The 21,448-nt window shown below is 43.4% G+C and overlaps 1 protein-coding gene across 1 annotated transcript in view; it reads right to left on the minus strand.

Moving 5' to 3' along the window:
* gabra4 (gamma-aminobutyric acid type A receptor subunit alpha4) overlaps window positions 1-16,648 on the minus strand; it is a 28,311-nt gene extending 11,663 nt beyond the window's left edge. The window contains exons 1-7 of the mRNA XM_055034541.1: window positions 16,216-16,648; window positions 15,945-16,063; window positions 13,351-13,418; window positions 12,686-12,906; window positions 11,614-11,696; window positions 6,443-6,586; window positions 5,861-6,013 (exon numbers count right to left, since the gene is read on the minus strand). Coding sequence (XP_054890516.1) covers window positions 5,861-6,013; window positions 6,443-6,586; window positions 11,614-11,696; window positions 12,686-12,906; window positions 13,351-13,418; window positions 15,945-16,063; window positions 16,216-16,304 — 877 coding nt within the window. The 5' untranslated portion in view covers window positions 16,305-16,648. The remainder of the gene's footprint in view (window positions 1-5,860; window positions 6,014-6,442; window positions 6,587-11,613; window positions 11,697-12,685; window positions 12,907-13,350; window positions 13,419-15,944; window positions 16,064-16,215) is intronic.
* Window positions 16,649-21,448: the final 4,800 nt, after the last annotated feature.

Genomic DNA, 21,448 nt, shown 5'->3' on the forward strand with positions numbered 1-21,448 from the left:
GAGGAAAGAAAATTAGTCGAGTCACACGGATATTTGCATTTTCTTTTTCTAAACAAGCGTGTGTGAATTCACTTTGTTCACTCCAACACTAGTAGAAAATTTGGAACAGAAAACGAACAAGATCATTGAAACCGAGGATCGCCCTACATTTAGGTCGCATTTCAAGGCAAAGGTGGGCTATGGAACCATATAGAAACATTGTAATGAAAACTCCACAATAGTACATAATGTGTACATAGAATTAGCAAAGCATAACTGAAGTCTAGGGATGCACAGATTGCAGTTGTCTTTAAAACGTATGACGATTCTAATTTTGACCGATTCTGATTTTAAAAAGGAAGAAAAGTCTGTAAACATAGTAAAAACTGCTACATTGGTGATGGGGATTTTTGTTGAAAGAAAAACATTGAGTAGGTTCCAAATTATAAATGCTTCACACTTTACAAGTTTATGTAATTTCTAATTTAGATCATCTTTATATAACTGGTCATAAAGCTCTAGCTTGAACATTGCTGTATATATAAATATATATATGATTAAATACATTTATAACCTCAGACATCAGGTTTTCACTAAATCCATAAAAACACAATCACACTGAACCCAATTAAATTAATGAAGAAGCACGATGCTTTCACAGTGTGTGCTGTTCTCTCTGCAGCTTCCCTACAAAGGGACCCCCCTCCTCCCCCCTCCAAAATAACACATTAAAAATTGGAATTGAAAAAACCAAAAACAAAACAAAAACAACCAGTGTTCAATAGCCCATGCGTGCGCAGTAATGTTGCTCTCATCTGCATCTTTCATTAACAGACTGCGGAGTGATAATGAACCATTTTGCTCTATGCAATGTGGAGCATGTACAGAAAGGGACTGTTGTGCTTTTCTCAGCATGAAGGGTCTTTTTTTTTTTCGGGGAGCTAAATGTTAGCAGATCTGAACCCTGTGTGCACTTCCAGCAGATTAAGGGTAATTTAAGCATTTTTGAGGATGAGGTGACGGCAATATTTAAATGGTGAAGACTTGAATTCATCTCGGATTATTCCTAAAACAGATTTGAACTTTAATTAGACGCAGCGAGAGGAAGCGGGGGGAGGAGGGCGGGGAGGGACGTCTGGTGAACCATTTCTCTGTGTATCTGAACATATGCTTACTATCATTATTCTGTTGAAACTCCATGACAACCATGTTTGTTTTCGTGTTCTACTACAGAGCTGGTAAACCAGCTGCAGTCCACCAAACGCTCATCATAACACCAAAGACATCACAAAACTGTGAACTTTGAAAAGTTTCCGAGGACGTAGAGTGTCACAGATCATCCGTCTCTTTTACACAAGACCCCCCAAAAGGGTCAGTCACTGAAAACACACACAGCTCCAGTCCAAGTAGTTTGGCTAACTCTATACGTTTGTGATGGTAGGACACCAAAAGGCTTTTTTTTGTTCCTTCACATCACTCCCAAACATTGGTTTAATGTGAAAACGCTCCTATAACTATTTCTATGGAAACAGCAGTGTTTGAGATTTCTTTTATACCTTTCCGTGTTTATCTTCGTGGCTCATTTCAGTAACAAGGTAGTTCAGAGTGCTTTACATCTTAATAGCATAATATAATTATGACACAAGCAATAAACATTACATTTTGTCAAACGCAGTCATCAGAATCGTCAACCAAATACACCTCAAATTTGTTCGACTCTATTAATCGAAAGCAGCGCCACACTGGTGGGTTTTTAGCCTGGATCGAAAGGAACTCAGTGTTTCGGCAGTTTTGCCGTTTTTTCTGGAGGTCTGTTCCAGGTCAGAAGAGCGTAGAATCTGAAAGTTGTTTCTCCACGTTTGGTCCTGCTCTCTTTGCATGGCAGCAACATAAAAGTAGGTCCACATCCAGCACCGTCAAGCTGGCCAAAACCAGAAAACTCGGTCCCGTTTTGAGTCCAAAGCAGCTCTGACTCAACAAGACGTGGACTCAGTTTGACCTCTGAAGGTCCGGCCCTGCGCCTGGCGACAGGCCACCATGGCAGAGCCTCTCTTTTCTGCTTCCAAAAGCAAAAGTGAACTTTTTTCTTTTTTTTTTTTGTTTGTTTTTTTTCAATGTAATAGGGCAAAACGAAGACGCCTACAGAATCGGACGTCGCTCAATAAAGACAGTCACCGGTGACCGGAGGAAACAAACGTCAGCACTCACGTTGCGTGAAACGTGAACGACGGGTTTCTCTGTTCCAGATGCAACAACAGTCACAGCTGCGCTATTTGTAAAGGGCTGATGAACGATTAGTTCAGCCATTGATTGTTTCATTGATTGTTCTGACGATTAATACAAATTATACAGATTTTTCTACTTTATCTCTTTAAAAAATTAGGGAGGTTATATAAAAATGTTAAACAATAAAATAAACATTAATGCATTTTAGGCTGCACTATTGCCTGAAATGCAATAATGTCAGATTCCTTTAATGAATATGAACCACGTGAAGCTAAAACTAGCCCAACTGAGTTTGGCTGAATATGTTAGGATTTTAATTGATTAATTACTAAATTAGTTGACAATTATTCTAATAATTAGTGGAACATGATTAATAGTTTAGTCCTGGATGGACTAGTGGTAAATAGACTGAACTTACATGTCGCTTTTCCAGTCATTTTGACCACTGAAAGGCTTCACTCTAGAATCACATTAATACACAGATTACTGATGACATGTTTCTGCCTCATCATTTGGCAGAAACATGTCATCACCTCAGCAATGCCACATTACTTCAGATGAGTCTGCAAGTCATGAATCCATCCCTCACTCCACCCTGAACATGACCCCTGACCTCCTCCGTTTCAGGCAACGACCGAACCGCTCAGCTGGAAAATTCAGTCTAAATTCTCAGCTTCAAAGTGAAATGAGGTGAGTCTGTCAAACTCGAATTCCTCGGTTTGGAAACCTCAGTTCACATCCCAGATTGTCACTTGATGCCACTGCTAATCAGAATCGGGTTTTATCATGCTAAGTAACTGGATCATACGTCTAAATCCAAAATGTATTTCCTTCTCTGGGTGAGTCAACAGTGGCCGACGAGGCTAAATACCATAATCGTTAAAGTAAAGGAGTGACAAATGAAAGGCTTTGTGGCTCTCTCATATCAGCCAGGATTATTTCTGCTAGCATCCAAGCTCTGCCTCCAAATGCTATTCTTGCATCAAAAGACCCAACGCCACCAGCTTGGAGTTGAATAAACTGCCTCTATTCTGCTTCATCGTCTTTATCTGCGACTCTCTCCCACGGCGGAAGCAAAGGTAAAAAGTAAAGGGGTGTTTATCCATCGCAAAGCCAGAGGACACCCTGACCAAGCCTCACCATGGAGGTTTGTTAGAGAGCTCCGGGAAGAAAGGCCCCGCCGAACGAAAAGACAAGGTCGTCTGCGTAGATCTTTGCTCGTCCTTGGGATCATTAACAAACAGCAATAATGTGATTTGGAGAAAATCCCCTTCGGTCGCAGGAACAAGAACAGGAACGCGGCGCTCTTGAAAGTCCCTACGCTGCGTCTGTTGCCCAGACGTGACCGCCATATAATTACCTGTCAGTCAAAAGCTTGCAGCTGACATTGACAGCTGACCTGCAGCTAAAGTGAACATGCGGGGAAAATGAGCTCGAAATGTTGCAGCGAGCTCGAAAACTTAAAAGGAGACCCACTGGTTAAGTAAGAGCGCTAATGGAAGATCCCATTTGCTGTGAAAGGGGAGTTTCGTTTGGGTAATTAATTCAGTGTGCAGGACTTACTGCCAGAAATGGCAATTAGCTTAGCTTGTTTTTATTGGACACAAGCCGCTCGAAACAAATCAACGACAGGGTTTCATTCAGATAAACAAACCGGTTTGACTGGTTGCAGTAGATCATCGATGCGTCATAAAAGAGATTCAGGTTCATTTGTTGGGTTTGCACTTTGACTAAGGAGACAGAGATGCATCTTGACAACAAGAAGGCTCGCGATCTGTGTCAGAAAAGACAGATAAGAACATAACCCGAACGATTAATCGAGATGAATTGATTATTCAAATAGTCGGCAACTAATATAGTCACTGATTCGTCATTACTTTGTGAAAAAAGGTGAGTAGATATTTTCAGTGTTTAGATGTTTAAAGGTGGCTGATTAAAGATGGACGCCGCTCTTTGTATTTCACCTGCGGAAACGGCGTTTTCCTCCACATTGCAGGTATGTGCAACTTTATGTCGGTCTGTCACACAAAATCCTAGTAAGATGCATCGAGGTTTGTGGTTATGAAGTGACACACCGTGAAAACCTCAAGGAGCCGCCGCCTCCCTCCCGTTTCTCCTCTTGATGAAACTTTCCCCATCCTGGAAATGGGTCACTGAGGCGGGGAGTTAAACACGCTGCAGGTGCAGGGCAGACGGGGACGGATCGGGACGCCGGACGCCCATTCATCCCAAACAAACACGTTAAAAACACCTAAAACAACAGCAGAACCCCCCTTAAACCCCTCCAAGCAGGCCGCCGCCTCTGAGCATCGGATGACGCCACGCCACACCACGCCACGCCACGCCACGCCACGCCGAACTCTTCAGGAGAAGGAAGCAGAGGCTCTGACACATATGTTGACGACTGCAGGAGAGCGGCCCTAATCCCCCGGGGCTTTATTAAACCACGCATCAACCAAGACACATTTCCACTGTGGGTCACGCAATATCTTTTTACTCAGCAAACAAGCGTGTTAAATGTATATTGGTTTCAGCGATGCGTAAGTGTTTCCAAAGGGAAAAGTGACCTCAAGCTGAGTCCTAGAGTGCATTTCTTGGACGACAGCCAAACGCTTTACGGATGAATCACAATTGCCGCCGCTTTAAGTTGGATGAGACATCATCTGCAACCAAACTTGTCTTTAAACGAAAACACGCAAACACTATCAACGCAGCAGTTTGAGGTTCGATTCTCCAGACCTTCAGAATCTTGTTGGACGTCTTTCCCCCATTTCTCTCACTCTCTCTCTGCAAAACGTGCTTTCTGACAACAAAGACTTGACAAATGTGAATATGAGAGCCGCTTACGCCAATGAAGAAAACAGAAAGGAACACAGGAGTGTCAATTTGGAAGTCGTGACCTGGTGTGTAAAAATACCGCTCTGGAGAAAAATAAGAGAGCATTCAAAATGATCAGATTTGACCGTTTATAGTTTTATGTTTGAGTAAAATGAACATTGCTCTTTTATTCTATGAACTGCCAGCAGCATGTCTCTGAAATCCCAGACACAAATTTTAGGATTCATCAGCAGAAAATGAGAAATGGCCAAAATAGTGAAAAAGATGCAGTGGTGTCAGAGCTCAAATAAGAAACAAAATTCAGATTCATTTAGAAACAGCAACACGAATGTTTTAGCTCAGAGGTCAGAAATCAACACTGAGCGGAATAACCAGGAGGTTTTCAGTGGAGTTCAGGGCTCTTCATTTTGTTTTCCAGAGCTGTGTATAAATAAATTTTTTACCTCGTTCTGCAGAGGCGAATTTACCTCTGAGTGCTTTTCGGGTGAACGATGAACATGAGTTCATTCATTTGTACTAAGTCTCGTAAAAGTTGAACTGGGCCTTCCCGGCACTGCAGAACGTAAAAAATATTTTTACGACGCCTCATTTCCAAGTGTATTAATTTCAAAATTGATGGAATAAAAACGAGTTCGACTCACATATAATGTCCGATGTGCCTATTTCTAAAAGCTGCACGGATTTTCCGGTTACACTCTCGTGCAGTTTGTTGTTATTTGTTTATTTATTTTTACTTTACGTCAGTTGCTGATGCGACACCTGCACTTTCCCCCTATGCAGGACAATAAAAGCGGTGGTGAAAAGGCGCGTTACGTACCAAAAACGGTACGTGCCGGGACCGACTCCTTGTTTATCCAGAAGGACACTTGAGAGAGGATCACTGTCATTATGCAGGGGATGTACGTCTGAATCATGAAGTAGCCCATCTTCCGCTTCAGGTGGAAGTAGACCGTCATCACCACATATTCACCTGCATCAAAGGAAAAAACAATCGGCGTGCAATCAGTGAAAGGCCCGTCATCCGTCCCGCAAAAACACAACCCGGGAAAACAAATAGATAACTGAGATAAATGAGAATCTGTTTCTGGATCCATCAGTTTCTCGGGTGAAGCAGTTGGCCTGTGACGTGACTCAATCCGTGATGTTTACTTCATGAGGCTGCTGCCGGGTGCTAGTCATGCTTCAGCTGACAGACTGTCGCGTTTGTGCAAGTGTCAAGGCTCCAAAAATGCCTCCGATGTCGCCGGCGGAGACGCATCAAGAACTTTACATACGTGCCCAACGCCGTGTGCTTTTCGCTCACATTTCGAAACTCTTTTATTTATTTATTTTTTCATGCAAAATGACTTGGGGGCAAATATAAATAAATACAGATGCTGACAGGACATCCGCGGCTCACCTGTGATTGATTTAATGGTCTCGCTGGAAACCGTCTGGCCGATGAGATCATACTGGACGAGGCTGGAGGACTCGGGAGGGACCTCCACCGAATGCTGGGGCCCTTTGGTCCAAGTGTAGATCATCTCCGTTTTGGGGTAGGCGTCTGAAGACAGACAGGGGGAAACGAATGAGATGTGGGACTAACAAAAAGAGAGCGAGAGAAACTTCCAGCCAGACTCTGATTTTATCTGCATGTGCTCCCTGTGTCAGAGTCCCATCCAAAGAACCCGCTATAAATCTCAAGCAATCTGTGTCTCCAAGTATGTATTTATTTACGTCTCAATCCGACAGTAAGAAAAAAAAATAAAAAGCCCTGCATGTTTCTGCTGACGCAGAAATGAACAAGACAGTCGATATTTCCACGACGACAGGCGATTGTGCTGAAATAATCCACGAGGCTGGTTTTGAAGTGGAGCAGATTAATGCTGAGTTTTTTTTTTCTTTTTTTTTTACAAGTGTCACATTTAAACGTATGCTGCTTTTTTCCCCTTAATTCCAAACATTCTCTGTCATTTCCAAACCCGAGCTTGCTCTTCCTGTGTGTGTTCTGCCATCTGTGATAAAAAAGCAAAACAAACAAAAAACCCAAAGAAACTGAGGACATTTCTTTTAAGTGTGTAATCCTCCTTAAGGAAAATCTTAATGAGTCAAAATTGAAATTGGTAGACTGCATTTTATAGAAATGTTTAAATCTGCGTCGGACCCTGCAAACACACAAAATGTTTTTTTGGTCTAGTTTCTGGTGCATCTTAGTACACTTGAAATAAGGCTGAACTAACTTGACAGCAAGTTGTAGGAGTTTGATCTGAGTCAATAAATCCTTGAGATTGATGAAAAAGTGCAGTTTCCACTGGTACATTACTTTACTGAGAACATGGCGTTTTTTTTCCATGTTATGACATCATCTGCCAATGGAACTAGGACTTTTTCCATCAACACTAAAGATCTATTGAAACAAGCTCATTTATAATTTTGTTTGGTCTTCTGAGATTTGCTCTACAAACCAAACCAGAAGCATTTGGTAGGATTTTGTGTTTTTGCAGAGCAGGAGACGCCTGACCGGCGACTCTAAAATAAATTCTCACAAGCTCTTTTCACTTCCACATTTGGTTCTCCCTCCCTATTAGCTCTGTGCAGTCGGTACCGGTTCTACTCTGTGCGTGTCACGGACCGTGAGCCGGTCCTGCCAGCACCAGTTTACAAAGTCAAATTCATCTCAGCAAGTCTGAGCCTGAAAATGCAGATTTCTACACGCATAGACTATTGGTGAAGTTGCTTGTATATCAAACAAATTGTTTGCACTAGACATCAACTGTATATGTTGTTGTTTAATTTAGTACTGTACACTTATAAGTAATCTTCAATATTTCCTATCGAGCTTCAAATTAATTATGCAACATCCATTTAAGGGCCTTCTCGATTATTAACTAAAATGTTTTCCAAGCATTTATTTTCCACTGGAACGCTCCTTAAAGAGGGGAAGCCACGAAAGGTTATTGCTGAAACTGCTGCTTGTGTCCAAGTATAACAATGGAAAGTCGAGTGGAAGGAAAAGAGGTGCTGAAGCGACAGGGAGAACAAACCTCAACAGGACCACGTGCTGGTCTTATCGACCTTCCAACGACGGACACATAAAACCTAGCTAGCAGGGGTATATTAGCAGCTAGCTAGTGGTGGAGTCATCTGCCTCGAGTCAAAGGAGGCAGTGAAGATGTCTGTGTGTGACTCCAACGTTTGCCTGAAAGAAAAGTCCTGTGAGGAAAATAAACTGGAGATTAGTTTGTCCACGACAAAAACAATACCTGTGATTAATGTGCTGCGTTTTAAAATGAGTGTAAAGACGTTTTAAGGCCTTAATGTGAATTTTAAACGTTCTAAGTTTGCGCGGACGCCCTAAAATCACTAGAAACACGAGCGTTGGGTCGAGGCTTCAGGCTGTTCTGAGTCATTTGGATGCATCGGCCTCGGTGTGAATACGGAGGTTTTCTCATTTGCTCTTGTTGCTTCGTCCTCATCTTGTTTTTTCTCTCGCTCGCACACGGGCGAGGTTGACCAGCCTGTGCGCGCGCAGCCAAGGAGCAGTTGTCTTTGCCTGCCACTCCCGGTGGGACCCCACATCGGCGGGCCACCAACTGTTCTGCCAAATGAAATGACTCTGGTGTGTCATGGAGTGGAACGCCGCGCCTGTGCACACAAGCCCAGATGGAGAAGCAGAAAAGAAGACGGGGAAGAGAGAGGGATGGGTTGGGGGGGTGGAGGTACAGAGAGAGATGTTGGATGATGGAGGGAAAAAGTGAAGGAGAGGCAGACAGCGAGAAAATAAGCTCACACACAGCGGCTATGGAAAATAGCTGCATAGGTCTGTGCCGTCCCGAGGCGGAGGAAGGGACTCTGACCTTTCCTCTGCTAGGGGCCTCTGCAGATTCACGGTCGCTTCCTCCTCCTCACCGGAGGCAGGTGGCAGCAGAGCGGGATGAGCGGGACGGAGAGGAGAGGAGAGGAGAGGAGAGGAGAGGAGAGGAGAGGAGAGGAGAGGAGAGGAGAGGAGAGGAGAGGAGAGGAGAGGAGAGGAGAGGAGAGGAGAGGAGAGGAGAGGACGTCCTCCGCAATGTCACCGCAACGGGTAATTGACGGCGGGTGTAAATGCGTCTCCTTTCTCTCTCGTAATCTTCAAATCGCTGCACTCGCCTGATAAGGTGGAGCCGCTCCGCGCACGGCGCGTCTTTGTCTCCGTTGTTTCTGCTGACCACGAGGCTCGGCGTAAACACGGATGCTGAGTTAGGGCTTCGCCACAAAGAGCGAAACATGTCGTCATGCGGTTACGGCGCTCAGCAAATCCTTTTCAGCACAGAGTCCAAGAAATGAAATCCCGCGACTTTCCCCGACTTGAACTTTTCTACGTTTTTTACAGCAAAAGACTTCAATGTTTCCATCCAGGGTGCACCAGTTGCAGTTTTCCAGCCGATGTTTAAAAAGCCTGATCTCTCTCGATTTTGGCCAATACCAATTGGGACATGCAACAAGAAAGATGCTGAGCTGTCAACTGTGGGGTGACTATTATTAACTAATTTTTAACTGTAATGCTTGCAGTCAGACTTTCGCTCACAGCAGAGCAAAAAAGCACAGTGTTTGCCGAGGTATCAGCGAAAAGGTCGGCTTTACACGCAAGTATCACCAATCTCCCAAAATCAAGGAAATATGGGCCGATTTATTGCTACAAGCCTAATTTTTACAACAGACAGAATTAATAATTGCAAACTGGAAGGGAAATGATGCATGGTTTTCAAAATATTTCAAACAATAGTTCATTTGGGATGCTGTGGTGGCTTAGGGGTTGAGTACAACCCACATATGGAAGAAGCCTTAGTCCTCGATGTGGCCGTCGGAGGTTCGATTCCCGGTCTGATGACCTTTGGCACCTGTGTTCCCTCTTCTCTCACTACCCACTTTCCTGTCAATTTACTGTCAAATAAAGGCCATCAGAGCCAATAAACCCTATAAAAATCAAAAATCCTCCATTTGAACATCCGAATCGTCTCGTAGCTCTGACCGTTCAGGGTTGAAGTCCGGCTGAAAGGTGATCTTCAACTCAAGCTCTTTATGTGTCTATATGTACATTATGCTGCAGCATTTGTTTTCACCTGCCCTGCATTGTTACTTAAATTACCCCTAAATACATTGCATTTTAGTGAGTGTGAAGTGAGAAAATGTGAAGACGTTGGAGGGACATAAATACCATCCCAAGGCACTAAAATGTCCTCATGTTTCTCAACGTCAGCCTATGAACACAGGATTTGTCGATGCGTAGCTTAAAGGGAGGTATTGTGTATTTTCCGGACACTATGTCACCTTCAGCTCTTAACAAAATTCTCTGTCAAAAACAATTTAAACGAAACTTGACTTTGCATCATAGCTGCATCTGACAACTTGAAATTGGGCGTCTGTCTCTTTAAGAACACACTACCCTTGCCAGCACTTTATCATAACAATGCTTCTCTATGGGTTCATTGACGCCGTCGACGAACCGATCTTAGTCGAGCTGCAGTTTGTGTAATGCGCTCAGCAGACGCTCAGTTCCACCAGTGCTTGCTAATTGCTGCTGCCGCTAGCTGAGCCGAAAAGCGAGCGCTAAGGCGTTCCCCAAGGATTTCTCAAACATGCATGAATGAATCGAAGCAACAACCCAGGGACGTGTTTAATGAGGGAATGACTTTATAACATGACATAAACCTCTTTACATACATAATAATCCTACTTTGTGACTTCGGTGTTTGGAAAATAGTGCTACATTTGCAGAAGTTGCCTTACTTTGTTTGCAGCAAACTTAAAGACGGCTGACAAAGGAGTTGCACTATCCTGAGTCCGGACCTCACTCCCAGGCTGACACCAGCCCACTTGCCACATGTCCTTTGCTCATGTGGCTGCCATTTTTTCCCCCCTCTAATATAAAGCCCAGAGTCTCCAGAGAAGGAACACCAGGAGACACTGAACAGAAAAGGCCAGCAGAGACGGCAGCCACATTGCCTCAGTTGGTCCACAGCAAATGCATCAGTAAGCACATCGCAATAGGCGACTGATGGAATAATTGCACGATATATTAAAATGAGCGCAATAATTTCCATTTTGATGGCAAATATTTGTTAAAATGAGACATCATACTCTGTTTCATGTATGGTTTTTGTTTGGAAGTGGTTTTTATTTCCGTCTTATTGTGTCTGTTTGGTTGTCGTGTTTCACTTTTGAATGATTAAAAAGCCTTCCAGTTGAAGTGTGTTAAGTGTTTTTAATAAATGAAAGTTTATTGACATTTGAGAGGGCGAACCTCCGTTATCATGCCACTGCCAACACAATACTTGAAAATAGCCTCAAGACGACAATATTATCCTTTATCGCAATAAATACTGGGACAGTTTGTTGACCGGCAAAATTGATCACGACAGGCCAACACATCGATTGTTCTCAGTCAAATATAATCACTCATTAAATAATATCTTTAGCTTGCCTGACTTTTTGTTGTGATTCTGCAGGTTAACATGGTGTACTCTGCTGCCACGGCAGGGTTTGCCTCTCGCCGTTTGGACGACACATTGCACATCATTTCATCAGGTAAACAAGCACCAAAGCACTCACAGCTTCCAAACTTGAGGGGGCAGGCATGTCCGTCCATGGGGAAATCCACCAGCTTCATGGGACACTCGGCGCTAATGGTCAACCTGAAGCGGCGCACAGAGGAGCGGTTAAAGCTAGGACCAAGATGGATTTTACATGGCTGTGTCTGCAGCAGAAAAGACAGGATCTAACAGCAGAATGGGTTGAAATTGTAAATGTATTTGCCACTGCTAATCAAAAAGCTTTTTTTAAAATTATTGTCATTATTATTATTATTGTCAATACAATGAAAGTAAAAACTACACCCCATCGTTCGCCTTTAGAAGGAATAGCTTTGGTTTTGGGTTGTTTTTGTGAAAACCCATTTAGGCGCCCCAGAATGGTTGGTATGGGAGATTCCCACCCTCCTCAAACATGCATGAGAGAATCAACGCGACACTCTCTGCCGTCTTACGATGGGGGAATAACGTTGTAACATGACGTTAAGCTCAAAAGAGTTCATTTCACACCATATTGCTCCTTTACTAAACACCTGCAGAGCAGCAAACTACCAAAACCCTTCCTGACACACAGATTATTTAATCACATTTAACCACCTGAATGAAACTTTTTAGATCCTCTGGATACTGTAAGTCACTTTTGATCGTAGAGGAAAGTTTTGTTTGTTTGTTTGTTTCTGACAGTGTCTGCATTGTGACAGCTGAAGGGTACACAAATCAGGGAAAGATTTTAGCTTGCTCGTTTCCTACTTTGGCCCACGTGGCTCTGAGTTGAAAAAGGCGACGTTTTGGACAGCGCCAAACGTTTGGCGTCTGCACCGCCTCTGAGCAGCTTTCTGCTGTTTACAGAGAACCTTGGTTGGATTCCACAATGAATCCCTTTTCTTACTTTATAGCAAACACAGTCTGTCAACTCGCCTTTTCTAGCAATAAAAAAAAAGATGAAAAAAATACAGAAATATGCAAATCTACAATATGTGAAGTGTCTGCAACGTAATCGCAAGCCAACGTTTTTGAAAGTTATGAAATTAGATGCAAAGCAGCAGGCTGTTGATAAGATGGAGGCACAGTTAAGAGGTTGGGGTTTTTTTTACCTCATGGTGTAAAGGATGGTGCCGTTCTTCATGATGCGGAAGAGCTTGTTGGGCGCGGTCATGTTGTGGGCAACTGACCGCTTGCCGTTCCTGAAGAAAGTGTCCGGTGTCCAGACCTTGGTCACCATCAGGTTGTTAAGTCTCAGTATCTCCACTGGACCCTCGTACATCAATCTCCGATCGACCCAGGTCTGCCGGAAGAATACATCCATAGTGTATTCCTGATGGAGGGAAAACCGACATGTCACGAAAAACATGGATGGATTTATCTGGATAACAGTTAGCAGTGTGAATTCTTTTGTTTTCGACAAAATATCAAATGCAGTAATGTTTTGGCTGAACGACCAAATAATGCAGTGTTACGGCTGCACAGCGTTAAGAAAACGTCATGTGTGATAATATATTGAAGATGAGGAGTCGACGAAAGGAACAGGCGAGGAGTGACTGAGGTTGAGGTGCTTAAGTACTGGGGAGATTGAATGCTGACCAAAAGACCTGAGCTGATTAGCAAACCAATTACATTTCTTTACCATATGCATACTGTGTACAGTGATATTGCGCTGACAGTAAATTTGTGATATATGTTGAATAGCACAACCTGATAGCACAAAAAGTTGCGTAAAAGTAAGAACAGAATTCAACATGACAAGAGTTTGGCTACGTACCATTTCAACGTCTGAGACTGGCCCAAAACTCGTCACATAAATGTCGGTCTTCACCTCTGTCACAGGACCTGTCGGGTCAATTAAACACACCACACAAATCACATTCACTGACATTTTCTCAGAAAGTTATCTTATCCAAATAGGTGTTATAAGCTGGTCTGAGGTCTACAGATCCTCAGAATAAAATCTAGGAGACTTGCAGTAGCTCATCTCTTCTGGAGCTGTGTCGTACTCTGCATAATGCAGTGGAGAAAATAGCTTAGAAGATGTAAAAAAAAAAATAAAAATAGGAAAGAAAGAAAAGAAAATAATCCTGTTTGATTTTTCCCCCCCCTTCATTGAATGGATGTGGAGTCCCAGTGTGAAGACGAGCTGGAAGCGTGCGCCTGCATGCAGACGTTCCCGTTGACAGACCGCTCTGCGCAGTAAGTCAGTTCTCGCTGCTTCCCAGCATGAATATTCAGCAGACATGAAAAGATCCATACTTTTTACCTCTTGGGCCGAGCGTTACACATTTGTCCTGAATGGAGGGTTTCCTCAGGCTTCATCTGCCTATGAGCGTCTTAAGATCGAATAAACTGATTGTAATTCTTTGGATTTCCTGCTTACTGCGTTTCATGTTTGTTTGTTTGTTTCTCAACAGTTAATATTTGGGAAGTAAAGCAGGTTTGCTTAGGCTGTCTTTAAAACTGCAGTACGTAACTTTTAATAAAACTATCACTGTGTTGTGAGACAGGAAATCAGTGAAAACATCGCTTTCCTCCACATCCTTCCTGAAATGTTATTGTCGTCTGAAATGCGTCACTCCAACCAAAAACAACCAATCAGTGCCAGGAAGTGGATCTCAGTGCCTCAAATCATCCCCATGAATGCGCTGCTAAATGCGCTAATGGCGGAGAAACAGCTCACTGCTTATCCGGTGACTGTGCTAACTGTTCTTAGCATTCATGACAAACCATTATAGCTGCACCGCAGCAGAGAGCAAAGGAGAGAGGTTGTGATGGTGATTGACAGCACTAAGTCCCGCCTCCTGGTTCTAATTGGTTGATTCTAGATTCTAAAATAGTACAGCTATTAGTCTTTTTAAAACATTATCAATTAGAATTTATTGTGACGCCAATAAATCAAAAACTTGTTGCGATAAGAAATTTATCACAACAAATGATAATCGCTACGATAAATGCCCACCGCTAGACTCTAGTCTTATTTTGATGCTGCCTCCAACACCTTCCCATCACCTCTAATCACCTTTTCCTGTCTCGACTAAAGAAAAGCACATCGCTGCCGCTTCCAAGTTTCACAACAGACAAGAGTCTGTTTTCTGCCATGCGTTGCGTTTCTACATCGATGACCAGCTTGAGTGTCGCTGTTGAGAAGAGATTTCTCTTTTTACCAGTCCTCCAGAAAAGGTGGGTGATGTATTGCTTCCCAGAAGTTATTGCGATAACCGATAATATCACTGTTTTTGAGACCACTTTTTCAAGTAATACGATGGGATAATGTTATCAGGACACATTCTCAAAGATCAATAAGCTGCTTTCACTTCTAAAGAACATGTAACACTGGAACTAGAGGACATTTTAAATGTCCAACAAGAACAACAGATAAAATGCATTATTAGAAAGTCTCTGCAAACCGTCCTTCAGTTAAACGGCAAACTGAGACCAAAGCACCAGACTGAAGACTTTCGTCTCCCGGTTTTTGGTAGAAAGAGAGAAAAGTGAAGAACAGCAAATGATAAAAATGAAAATTATTGAACTCTTTTCTTCTGTTATGCAATTAATTGATTAATTGCTCAACGCTGAAAAGAGAAAAACTAATTTTCTATTTTTTTCTTCTTTGTTTCTTTGTCGAAACAAGGTCTGACGTGTTCCCTCATATTTAGAAGATGTTGCCGCAGTATTTCCTTTTGTATTATAGTTGAAATTTTATCCTCATGACCTTTTGCCTACAAAGTAAAACTGGTTTTTTTCATTTATTTGAAAATATGCCAGCTGTCAGATTTAAATTTAATAAGTTCTACTGTTTGTGTCTCAGACAGAGCTTCCTTTCATTTACAGAAAAACAAATTGTTTACTCCTTCAACTTTTTTCCGCCATCTTTTTCTCACTGGCCGCTTCGACAGTCGGGTTTTCTGACGCTCAACGACAGCTCTCGACGCGGGTGTGACGTCATTCTGAGCTCTGAGCTCAGAAACGAACTGAATGAAGCACAGCTGAAGGGCAGAGCCGGAGCTCAGGGCCGCGGACAACCTGGGGCCGGCCCTGCGCAAAAAAAAAATTAAAAAAAAAATCTTTTTTTTGTTTGTTTGTTTGGTTGTTTTCTAATGCAGTAAAAAAATAAAATAAAATTAAAGTTAAGAAGGAAAAGCTGAAGCCGGATGTTGGAAAAATAATTTTGACCTTCTCGGACTCAAACTGCGCCTCAGTAGAGAGAAAATGTTTCTTTGGCAAAACATCCATTTTCGTTCTCAGTCTTTCCATTGAAGCCGATAATATAATTTCCAAAGTGACGCCAAAAGTGTCGTGAATTGCGTGACGCTTGTTCTGCGGTGCGCCCAAAAAAGAAAAAAATTGCGCTTCTCCTCTAAATACCTCCGAATCCGGGTCGCAGCCTGTTGTCGTAGCCGTCCAGAAGTCGGTCCAGAATCCGAGTGAAATTCTCCGGGTAAATCTTCTCATCCTTCCTGGTTTGTCCGGAGGTTGTTTTCGCACTACGAGAAAAAAAATAATAATAAAAAATAGCTATAGGCTATATAAAAAAAATAATAATAAAAATAAAAACTGAACTTTCCGATCAATCAGGTTTTTTTTTATTTAGTTAGTTTTAATTAATTTATTTATTTTTTCCCGGCTCCGCACTCACCAAGTCGTCAAACAGAACAAGTAGACCAGGGTCCGAATGAACGCGCGTCGCGTCGCCGTCACCATCTCCTTCTTCTTTGCGAACAGCATCCTCGCATGCCATACTTCAAGCCTCTTCACATCTCACCGCGCCAAGCCGCCTGGGTCCGGGTAGAAGAGACTTGGGGGGTGGGGGGAGAGACGCGGTAGCGGCAGAGGCAGCGGCGGGGCGCAGCGCGGCGCGGCGGCGCAGGGAGGATGCTGGAAGTTGTGTGGATTTCTCTCTGCGGTCTCTCCGCCACAAGCGCAACACAGTCTCTCTCTCCCTCTTTCTCTCTCTCTCTCTCTCTCTCTCTCTCTTTCTCTCTCTCTCACACACACACACACACACTCTTTCACCCTCCAACACCGGGCGGTCACCTCCTGTCCGGATCCTTCCCAATGTCTCACCTCCTTTCTCTCATTCCCATCCCTGCCTGTTTCCTCCTGTCCCTCTCTCACATTAAAACCTGGGCACATTTCTGAGAAGGAGTCCTCCCTCTCCCACGCCTCTCCTCTCCGCTAAGCCCCAGCCTCCCTGACCCCGCTCCCAGGGGCGCCTCCAGAAAGTTTAGCCAGGGGATGTGGGGGGACACTAAATACATTATACACCAAAATCAGTGATGGAGCAGAAATCCCGTGGAAGAATTAAGAGCTGGTAAAACTTGATATTTTTCAAACGACACAATACTCATTCAGCTCTCGTCAGGAAGCTGTGAGACTCAACACCAGTTTCACACATGCAGTGGCTGATTCTTATATTTGCATATTCTTCTGGACTGAGTCTGCCTAAACCCCAACTTCAGTCGTCCGGCTGCCTTAAAGGGGCAGGGTTATGTTTTCCAGCCACATGCTGCCACTTTAGAGCACAATCAACTGTCTTACCTTCACTAGTTCTGGAAAAGCACTTTATATAAAATATAACAAGAGAAATTTGACTTTATGATGAAGTGTCTTATATTGGGCTTCTGTCTCTTTAAGAAGCTCGGCTCTTTCTGAGATGTTTGAAAAAATTATCAAGCGTATTCAACGTATAAAGAAAGGTTGCAGCTTACAGAAGGTTTCCTGTATTGAGGAATATAGTCCGACATTAGCTTAGCTCGAAGGGCCCAACAAATTCAAGTGGCTGTCCACTCCGCCACCGCCCCTTCCTTCTTCCCTCCCTTTATTTCTGCAGGCGACAGCAATTTATTTATTTGTTTTTTGGCATCAAGTTTCTAGTTGCGAATACGCGCCAGCAATCCCGCCGTGCTCTTTGACCTCTCTGCCGGCCCGCGCCAACATGGCGCCCACCGCTCTCTGCCACGCGGAAGCGCCAGCTGCAGCTTAACCTACATGTTGAACTAGTTTCAGGCAACGCATCGGCGAGCGCCTGCCTGTGTCAGGATTCAAATGGGTCAGTCTTGTCGCAATACGCAGTCGCGCTCGGGCGCGTCCGCACGCACACAGGTACTGTGGAGGAACTGGGACAAGCCACACGCTGCTTCACAGATTTCTCTGCACCTGGGACAAGAACAAGACCTTCACTCGTTGTGTGTGCTGCCGGCGTGTGTGTGTGCGTGTGCGTGAGTGCGCGGCTGGCTCTGAAGGTGAAGCGCGGGTGAATCAAGATGTCTGGGTTCCACCACACTGGCTTTCCTGATGAGTTTGAAAGTGCTAGGAAGGCACACACACGCACACACAAACACACACACAAGAGGTTTTTCTTGTGTGTGTTGTTTTTGAGGGGGAAGATGAGGAAGCATTATGTAGATACAGTATCTTTTATGCGAGCTGAAGTCATGCAAGTCTTGCAAGGCAGCTCTCAATCTCCTGCACAGCCGCCCACCCCCAGTCCTCCCACAACACACCAGAGCAAGGCGGCTCTGTGGGGGATGAGTAATGCACGCGCTCCTTGTGGGGGCTGGCGTTCGTCCGAGGGACTCTTTCTTTTTGTTTGTTTCTCATCTTTTTGGGCGTTTGATTACCGTTTGCTCTTTTAAGCGAGGCTCTGGCGGCAGACCGCACAACAAGGCCGCTCTCACGTATCGACTGAAAATGTCACGCAGATTTAAGAAACGGCGTTCCGGCCTCATTATGCCTCTTGACCTTTTCCTTGTGGTTTCTGGCCGGCGTTGAAAATTTCCCGTCCGCCGCGTCAACGCTCGTGGCCCGGAGACACGTTTGGTACCTGTCACACGCAGGAGTTTTTAGAGGTCCTTTGATTGAATTTCAGCGATTGTGCGACTCCGTCGTGAGGCGGTCTGCAACAGAATCCTCTGCTATTGTAAGCTGCATGCCCTGCAGTGCACATAGACTGCGACGATGATCTAGTTTTTGTTTTTGCAATCTCTCCGAGCTCCTGTGTGTGCTTGCAGAATGGAAGCAGAAAAAGATGAGGGGAGATGGGGGGAGGTCTAACGAGACCATAAATACTTTGGTTGCACCGAAAGATAAGGGTTCACAGTGGCAACCCCTGAGGAGTCTCAATCTGACCACAAATGCGTCTCTGTCAGCCAGAGCAGACACAGTGAAATGCAATTTGCTTCTGCACTCTAGAAACGTCTTCAATAACATCTCCAGCGTCGGGGAGGTTCTGCTAAATCCTCGGAAGTGAATAACTTTCTTACCGTCTTCATTTAGTCTGAGTGGTTTAAATAAAACAGCATTACCACAATCCATCAATGACGTTTCAGATTGCTAAAAGTCAGCTTAGAAATAAAGACTTTAACTGTTTATTACTTTTCAAAATACTTAACAACTAAATATTTAAGTAAAAAAAAAAAAAAGAAAGCAATATTTGCAATACGATTGCAGTGATTCATTTTACGCATTAAGTATTGCAAGTTTAGTTCTCTGTTGCATGAGGTGTTAATCGTAGAAAGGTAAATTTGATCATTCTGGTTTTCTTGGAGGCCCCCTGGTGGCTTGGAGGTCTTTGCTCTGCCCTCAGACGATATAATGCAGTTTGATCAAGATGAACTGTCTTTGTTTCCTCAAAAGGCCAAACAGTAGATTTTTTTTTTGGTAGATTTATTATGACTAATTAATGTCCAGGAAGATCAAAACTGAAGGCACGGTTGCCATAGCGACAGGTATACGCCAGTGTGTCAATGACACTCGGGTTATCGGTGTCATCCAGTTTCCGTTGCGATTGTCATGGCTCAGCAGAACGGCTCAGTAAAGTGTGGTGGCTGCAGCTGCTGCCGCTGCTGGTGGGCGGCCCAGAGCAGGACAGAAACACGCTTTCTGCCAGAGAAATTCCCTGCACCGCACTGGAAAGGGCCACGTTTGTTCACTTTTGACTCTGCAGACAAACGAAAACAATAGTTTGGTTTCTTTGCCGCAATTTGAAGGGAAATCAGTTTATGCCACTGGATGGGCGTTACTTATATTTTCTCCCTCAATTTCAAAAACATCCACCTGCTTTTGACCGCATTTACGTCACCGATTTGCGATTTTGTTCCTTTTAGATTCACAGAGCAACTTTATGTACTCGTGTGATTGGAGGTAACGCTCGAGTGTTTAGAGATTTATTCGTGAGAAGCACACTTGCGTAAGTGCATGTGCACAAAAAGAGCGCCGACACAACATGTGCTGCAGGGCAAACGCACTCCCACCAACATTTACGCCTCTTCTTCCATCTTGCACCGGCCACCTCCCCTGCAGAAATATCCAAATCATCCAGAGAACAGCTCTATAAATGTGTAATCGCCTCATTTCCGTCTGTGTTTACCCAAAAAAAATGCTGCTCACAACAGTTGTGGCAGTCTTCTGGCTTAGTGCTGTGTGTGATTTAGATCTAGAAAACATCTCTCCTCTTCTCTCAGGAATGGATGGAAAATGTGCATATTTACAGGATCAAGGTGCGATAATAATTCTGCTCTCATTTCATGCACAGTTAAAATATATTCATTTCTAACATTAAAAAAAACTTTCCTCAGCATACCTGCTCTATATATAAACAGTGACAGACAACTTTTCTTAGAGAAGGAGGAAGGATAACAGACACAAGGGGAGAAGAGCATTACTACTGCGGTGTGGTTTTTATATTACAGTATACACTGTCATACTCAATAAATTCATTTATGGATTCCAATGAGGCCCATTTGTCAGATTAAATCTACATTTAAACTGTGATATTTGCCAGAAAAAAACACATAAGAGTTACCCCGCAGATTTGTTCTTAAATAAACAAACAAATCTTTTGAACGCAGCAACTGAAAGTGCTAATAATCTCATTCTACTCCATGTGAACAGTCTCACTGTTCTGATGAAAACTCCCTCACCTCTGGATGCTGGATGCTTGAATCCGAAAGCAAAAGTGACAGCATTAATCCTGCTAATAATTATCTGACCTCTATCAGTCAGACATTTATTTCCAGTCATATTTTTTATGAATAAAATGCTGCTGAAAAAAATAAAACATTTCTTACGACACAAATGATTCATCGTATTTTTAGTACCTTCATTTTAAATTCAGAACAAACTATGAACTTTGCTATGACATTGACTAATTCAGCGAAACATGGCTTTAAAAAAAGTGACATATTTTGCATTCCTGTTGCTGAGAATTGACAAAATAAGTGTCTTTCTAGACTAAGCAAAACGGTACTTCCCAACCCATACAAAGAGAAATTGTATACATTTCTTCACGATACAAATTGCAGAAGGGTTAAGAAGTTTGTTTGGCTGGAAATACAAAGCGGCCATTTGATTTTAAGCGATTTATTTGAGTTAACTGGTAACATCAATGTTTCCCCTGCTATGTCCCATGTCGGCGCCATCACCCGTCCAGGTGGACTTGCCGTCCCTGCCGGAAGAAATGTCAACGATCCTGTTGAAGCTCATGTTTCCAATCAGAACCGACAGTAACCACCACCCACATTAGCTGCGCTCATTTATTTATTTTATTTCTTTGCTTTGTTTTTCACACTCAAAAAGCCCCATTCTTCTTTTTAAGTCTATATTTGCTAGCGAGGCCCTTACAAATATAAACTTAACAATGACGCTTAGTGACAACAGCCCCATTGTTCCGTAATACAGCAGCTCTTCCCACTAAAACGCATACACATCAATTAAACCCTTTGATTGTACCTCTAATGCTGACTTGAAGGCTTATGTAACGTAGACCTCCCCCCTACTCTCACACACACACACACACACATACACACATCCTCCATTTCAGCACACACACATAGGACACAACAGAGGTGAGTTAGTCCTGCCTAAAGCAG

The sequence above is a fragment of the Poeciliopsis prolifica genome, unplaced genomic scaffold (assembly GCF_027474105.1).
Source record: "Poeciliopsis prolifica strain line A6 unplaced genomic scaffold, Auburn_PproV2 SCAFFOLD009, whole genome shotgun sequence".
NCBI lineage: Eukaryota > Metazoa > Chordata > Actinopteri > Cyprinodontiformes > Poeciliidae > Poeciliopsis > Poeciliopsis prolifica.